This window comes from Oncorhynchus gorbuscha, linkage group LG05, assembly GCF_021184085.1.
Source record: "Oncorhynchus gorbuscha isolate QuinsamMale2020 ecotype Even-year linkage group LG05, OgorEven_v1.0, whole genome shotgun sequence".
In the NCBI taxonomy this organism is placed as follows: Eukaryota; Metazoa; Chordata; class Actinopteri; order Salmoniformes; family Salmonidae; genus Oncorhynchus; species Oncorhynchus gorbuscha.
Window position 1 is genome coordinate 89571395 of NC_060177.1, and position 6828 is coordinate 89578222.

Below are 6828 nucleotides of genomic sequence, written 5' to 3' on the forward strand. Positions count from 1 at the left end.
TCTCTCTCTCTCTCTCTCTCTCTCTCTCTCTCTCTCTCTCTCTCTCTCTCTCTCTCTCTCTCTCTCTCTCTCTCTCTCTCTCTCTCTCTCTCTCTCTCTCTCTCTCTCTCTCTCTCTCTCTCTCTCTCTCTCTCTCTCTCTCTCTCTCTCTCTCTCTCTCTCTCTCTCTCTCTCTCTCTCCTCCTGTTCCCTATGTCTCTCTCTCTCTGGAACCTCCTGCCCTCTCTCTCTCTCTCTCTTCCTGTTCCCTATGTCTCTCTCTCTCTCTCCTCCTGCCCTCTCTCTCCTCCTGTTCCCTATGTCTCTATCTCTCTCTCCTCCTGCCCTCTCTCTCTCTCTCCTCCTGTTCCCTATGTCTCTCTCTCTCTCTCTCTCTCTCTCTCTCTCTCTCTCTCTCTCTCTCTCTCTCTCTCTCTCTCTCTCTCTCTCTCTCTCTCTCTCTCTCCTCCTGTTCCCTATGTCTCTCTCTCTCTGGAACCTCCTGCCCTCTCTCTCTCTCCTCCTGTTCCCTATGTCTCTCTCTCTCTCTCTCTCTCTCTCTCTCTCTCTCTCTCTCTCTCTCTCTCTCTCTCTCTCTCTCTCTCTCTCTCTCTCTCTCCTCCTGTTCCCTATGTCTCTCTCTCTCTGGAACCTCCTGCCCTCTCTCTCTCTCTCTCTTCCTGTTCCCTATGTCTCTCTCTCTCTCTCTCCTCCTGCCCTCTCTCTCTCTCTCCTCCTGTTCCCTATGTCTCTCTCTCTGGAACCTCCTGCCCTCTCTCTCTCTCTCTCTCTCTCTCTCTCTCTCTCTCTCTCTCTCTCTCTCTCCTCCTGTTCCCTATGTCTCTCTCTCTGGAACCTCCTGCCCTCTCTCTCTCTCTCTCTCTCTCTCTCTCTCTCTCTCTCTCTCTCTCCTCCTGTTCCCTATGTCTCTCTCTCTGGAACCTCCTGCCCTCTCTCTCTCTCTCTCTCTATCCTCCTGTTCCCTATGTCTCTCTCTCTGGAACCTCCTGCCCTCTCTCTCTCTCTCGCTCTCTCCTCCTGTTCCCCATGTCTCTCTCTCTGGAACCTCCAGTCCCCTCTCTCTCTCTCTCTCTCTCTCGCTCTCCTCCTGTTCCCTATGTCTCTCTCTCTGGTCCTCCTGCACTCTCAATTCAATTTCAATTTAATTCAATGGGCTTTATTGGCATGGGAAACATATGTTAACATTGCCAAAGCAAGTGAAGTAGATAAAGGTACAAAAGTGAAATAAACAAAAATTAACAGTAAACATTACACTCACATAAGTTCATATGTCATATTATGTATATTTACAGTGTTGTAATGATGTGCAAATGGTTAAAGAACAAAATGGAAAATAAATAAACATAAATATGTTGGCAATAGGTCACAATTCTTGCTGCTGTGATGTCACACTGTGGTATTTCTCTCTCTCTCCTCCTGTTCCCTCTGTCTCCGTCTCCCTCTCTGGCTCCTCCTGCCCTCTCTCTCCTTGTCCTCCTGCCCTCTCCCTCCTTGTCCTCCTGCCCTCTCTCTCCTTGTCCTCCTGCCCTCTCTCTCTTTATCCTCCTGCCTCTTTCTCTCCTCCTGTTCCTTCAATCTCTGTCTCTCTCTGGTTCCTCCTGCCCTCTCTCTGGTTCCTACTGCCCTCACTCTCTGGTTCCTCCTGCCCTCTCTCTCTGGTTCCTCCTGCCCTCTCTCTCTGGTTCCTCCTGCCCTCTCTCTCTGGTTCCTCCTGCCCTCTCTCTCTGGTTCCTCCTGCCCTCTCTCTCTGGTTCCTCCTGCCCTCTCTCTGGTTCCTCCTGCCCTCTCTCTCTCATTCCTCCTGCCCTCTCTCTCTGGTTCCTCCTGCCCTCTCTCTGGTTCCTCCTGCCCTCTCTCTCTCATTCCTCCTGCCCTCTCTCTCTCGTTCCTCCTGCTCTCCCTCTCTCACCTCCAGAACAGTCCCCTGGTCCTCCTCTCTCCCTTGGGTGCATGAAGGCTTGGTCCCCTGGTCCTCCTCTCTCCCCTGGGTGCATGAAGGCTTGGTCCCCTGGAAGGCTCTCTGTTCCCGGACATTCAGCATGGCTAGGAGTTCCAAACACTGCTGACTCACAGCTACACGTGCGCTCGCGTACACACACGCACACACACACACGCACGCACACACACAGGCACAAAGGGAGAGAGAGAAGCACATAAACTCTTTCTCAATTCCATTGCAAGACAGTGACAAGTATAATTGTTGATTGCGCAGAAGGACTAGGTACCTACCTGTGTTCTCTGTCCTCAGCTCCTGTACCTCTCTCCTCCTGTCTCCCAGGCTGTCACTCAGGGCCTTATTCTCACTGCAAACTCTGCCCACACATACACACTGACCAATCAAAATCTGCAAACCCTACCCATAAGCACACACCAACCAATCAAAAACGAAGAAAAAAACCATGACCTCACCTGACATATTTCTGCTCCCAGGACTGCTCAAAGTTCTTGAAGTGCATCTGGTTATATGTGATCTCCCACTGCAGGCCATTCACTTCCTGTGCCAGAGTTCATAAATACATGTTCAAGCTGTAAGTGCACTGTAATAACCTAGGAAATACTGCATATTTAGGATGTATTAAAACAAGCAGAATTCTTTGAAAGTACCAGAAAGCTCCCATTGTTACCACATAATTTACTGCAGTGTTTCTCAACTCCAGTCCTCCAGTCCCTCCAAACAGGCCAACTCCAGTCCAACTCCAGAACTGGTGTTGGGCTGTTGGGGTACTAGAGGACTGGAGTTGGGCTGTTGGGGGTACTGGAGGACTGGAGTTGGGCTGTTGGGGGTACTGGAGGACTGGAGTTGGGCTGTTGGGGGTACTGGAGGACTGCAGTTGGGCTGTTGGGGGAACTGGAGGACTGGTGTTGGGCTGTTGGGGGTACTAGAGGACTGTTGTTGGGCTGTTGGGGTACTAGAGGACTGGTGTTGGGCTGTTGGGGTACTAGAGGACTGGAGTTGGGCTGTTGGGGGACTGGAGGACTGGTGTTGGGCTGTTGGGGGGACTGGAGGACTGGTGTTGGGCTGTTGGGGGTACTAGAGGACTGGAGTTGGGCTGTTGGGGGTACTGGAGGACTGGTGTTGGGCTGTTGGGGGGACTGGAGGACTGGAGTTGGGCTGTTGGGGGTACTAGAGGACTGGAGTTGGGCTGTTGGGGGTACTAGAGGACTGGAGTTGGGCTGTTGGGGGGACTGGAGGACTGGAGTTGGGCTGTTGGGGGACTGGAGGACTGGAGTTGGGCTGTTGGGGGGACTGGAGGACTGGAGTTGGGCTGTTGGGGGGACTGGAGGACTGGAGTTGGGCTGTTGGGGGGACTGGAGGACTGGAGTTGGGCTGTTGGGGGGACTGGAGGACTGGAGTTGGGCTGTTGGGGGGACTGGAGGACTGGTGTTGGGCTGTTGGGGGTACTAGAGGACTGGTGTTGGGCTGTTGGGGGTACTAGAGGACTGGAGTTGGGCTGTTGGGGGGACTGGAGGACTGGTTGAGAAACACTGCACTAGTAAATACCAGGTCAATTCTAGTGAAAGCCACATAACTCAGAGTCTGGAATTCATTAGCAAGGTGACTGATTCTTATAGTATGTGAAGGTAAACAAACCAATCCTTTATTTGACCTACCTTCCTGTGGCCTTTTAACATAACAGGCCAGAAACAAACAACATTCACCTTTTCCAGAGCCTTGGTCCTCTCCTCACTCTTCTGGAGTAGAATCTTAGTGTGAGAGGTCGCCCTGTCTAGAATACTCTGGAAGAAAAGAGGGGAAGTGCATTTTAAACAAATGAAAAGGGAGTATTGAGATTGTATGTGTCTGTATTTACCTGACTCTGTAGGATCTTCAGTGCTTCGTGTTTTCCCTCCAGGTGACGACTGGTGACCTCCAACTCACAGCGCAGTAGCTCTGCCTCCTGTTAGAACAGGTCACCAACATTCACCAACGATGGCAAAGAAAGTACTACGAACAACCCTCTCTAAATATGGTGTGTGTGTCTTTTAATGTATGTGATTTTAATTTTGATCAGGTTTTTTTTTCCTGCTGCACAAAACATTTCCTCATTAAGGATAATAACCAGCTGCACCATGGCAAACCACAGATCAAATCATCCTTCTTCCTGTCCTCACCTCGGTCACTTCCTGTAGCCTCTCTCGCAGCTCCTCAGTGGACAGATCGCTCAGGGATTCTAGAGCAGAGGAAAACACTTCATGTGCTATACGAATCACAGTCTGAGATAAAACTGAGTCAGGAGTGTGTGTGTGTGTGTGTGTGTGTGTGTGTGTGTGTGTGTGTGTGTGTGTGTGTGTGTGTGTGTGTGTGTGTGTGTGTGTGTGTGTGTGTGTGTGTGTGTGTGTGTGTGTGTGTGTGTGTGTGTGTGTGTGTGTGTGTGTGTGTGTGTATTAGACACTAATAGACTGTCTAACTGGCACTCAGTGAGGGAAGGTGACAGATGGTAGTCCTGGTCTTCTGTCGTCACCTCTCTCTCCCACCAAAATCAAACAGAGATGGTAAACAGACAGAGCACAGAGAGAGAGACAGTTCATCACAGGAACAGGCACAACAGGTTCTGCCCCAAGTAGTATACCCTATATAAAGCCCAATGGGCCCTGGTCAAAAGTAATGCACTACACCCAATGGGTCCTGGCCTAAAGTAGTGCACTACACCCAATGGGCCCTGGCCTATAGTAATGCACTACACCCAATGGGCCCTGGTCTATAGTAATGGACTACACCCAATGGGCCCTGGTCTATAGTAATGCACTACACCCAATGGGCCCTGGTCTATAGTAATGGACTACACCCAATGGGCCCTGGTCAATAGTAATGGACTACACCCAATGGGCCCTGGTCTATAGTAATGCACTACACCCAATGGGCCCTGGTCTTTAGTAATGCACTACACCCAATGGGTCCTGGCCTATAGTAGTGCACTACACCCAATGGGCCCTGGCCTAAAGTAGTGCACTACACCCAATGGGCCCTGGCCTAAAGTAGTGCACTACACCCAATGGGCCCTGGTCTTTAGTAATGCACTACACCCAATGGGTCCTGGCCTAAAGTAGTGCACTACACCCAATGGGCCCTGGCCTAAAGTAGTGCACTACACCCAATGGGCCCTGGTCAATAGTAATGCACTACACCCAATGGGCCCTGGTCTATAGTAATGGACTACACCCAATGGGCCCTGGTCAATAGTAATGGACTACACCCAATGGGCCCTGGTCTTCAGTAATGCACCACACCCAATGGGCCCTGGTCTTCAGTAATGCACCACACCCAATGGGCCCTGGTCTTCAGTAATGCACTTACACCCAATGGGCCCTGGTCTATAGTAATGGACGACACCCAATGGGCCCTGGTCAATAGTAATGGACTACACCCAATGGGCCCTGGTCTTCAGTAGTGCACTACACCCAATGGGCCCTGGTCTATAGTAGTGCACTACACCCAATGGGCCCTGGTCAATAGTAATGGACTACACCCAATGGGCCCTGGTCTATAGTAGTGCACTACACCCAATGGGCCCTGGTCTATAGTAATGGACTACACCCAATGGGCCCTGGTCTATAGTAGTGCACTACACCCAATGGGCCCTGGTCTTCAGTAATGCACTACACCCAATGGGCCCTGGTCTATAGTAGTGCACTACACCCAATGGGCCCTGGTCTATAGTAGTGCACTACACCCAATGGGCCCTGGTCTATAGTAATGGACTACACCCAATGGGCCCTGGTCTATAGTAGTGCACTACACCCAATGGGCCCTGGTCTATAGTAATGGACTACACCCAATGGGCCCTGGTCTTCAGTAATGCACTACACCCAATGGGCCCTGGTCTATAGTAGTGCACTACACCCAATGTGCCCTGGTCTATAGTAGTGCACTACACCCAATGGGCCCTGGTCTATAGTAGTGCACTACACCCAATGGGCCCTGGTCTATAGTAATGGACTACACCCAATGGGCCCTGGTCTATAGTAGTGCACTACACCCAATGGGCCCTGGTCTATAGTAGTGCACTACACCCAATGGGCCCTGGTCTATAGTAGTGCACTACACCCAATGGGCCCTGGTCTATAGTAGTGCACTACACCCAATGGGCCCTGGTCTATAGTAGTGCACTACACCCAATGGGCCCTGGTCTATAGTAATGGACTACACCCAATGGGCCCTGGTCTATAGTAGTGCACTACACCCAATGGGCCCCGGTCTATAGTAGTGCACTACACCCAATGGGCCCTGGTCTATAGTAGTGCACTACACAGGGAATAGGGTGCCATTAACGATTCAACCACAGGGCTCACACCAGAAGGGTCGTGTTCATTCGGGAACCAAATGGAAACATTGGTTCTGTCCCAATAATATCTCACCTTTCCTGAAGTGTACACTTGTTCACTTCCCTTCAGGCCCATGCCTACACCAATCCAATGCTTTCACAAATTTGTGCAGAGTAGAGAACGAGTGCACACTTCAGAAGGAAGGAGAGGTCATTTGGACGAAACCATTTTAACACGTTTGGTGCCTAATGAATACGACCCAGCACATACTGATTAACCTCCATGTACTGGACACCCTGAGGCAATAGAACAGTCTTTCATTGTGTTTACCTTCAGCCCTTCTGAGAAGGCACTTAACACAAAGCATTATTCATTATAGAGTTACTGTTGACTACAGCATGGTCATTATTCATTATAGAGTTACTGTTGACTACAGCATGGTCATTATTCATTACAGAGTTACTGTTGACTACAGACAGCATGGTCATTATTCATTACAGAGTTACTGTTGACTACAACATGGTCATTATTCATTACAGAGTTACTGTTGACTACAGACAGCAT

At 50.4% G+C, this 6828-nt stretch overlaps 1 protein-coding gene across 1 annotated transcript in view; it reads right to left on the reverse strand.

The window, feature by feature from the left end:
* The window catches only part of LOC124034960 (coiled-coil domain-containing protein 125-like), an 8534-nt gene extending 2135 nt beyond the window's left edge, over positions 1-6399 (reverse strand). The window contains exons 1-7 of the mRNA XM_046348351.1: positions 6384-6399; positions 4114-4199; positions 3813-3899; positions 3661-3738; positions 2410-2495; positions 2230-2312; positions 1910-2073 (exon numbers count right to left, since the gene is read on the reverse strand). Coding sequence (XP_046204307.1) covers positions 1910-2073; positions 2230-2312; positions 2410-2495; positions 3661-3738; positions 3813-3899; positions 4114-4199; positions 6384-6399 — 600 coding nt within the window. The remainder of the gene's footprint in view (positions 1-1909; positions 2074-2229; positions 2313-2409; positions 2496-3660; positions 3739-3812; positions 3900-4113; positions 4200-6383) is intronic.
* Positions 6400-6828: the final 429 nt, after the last annotated feature.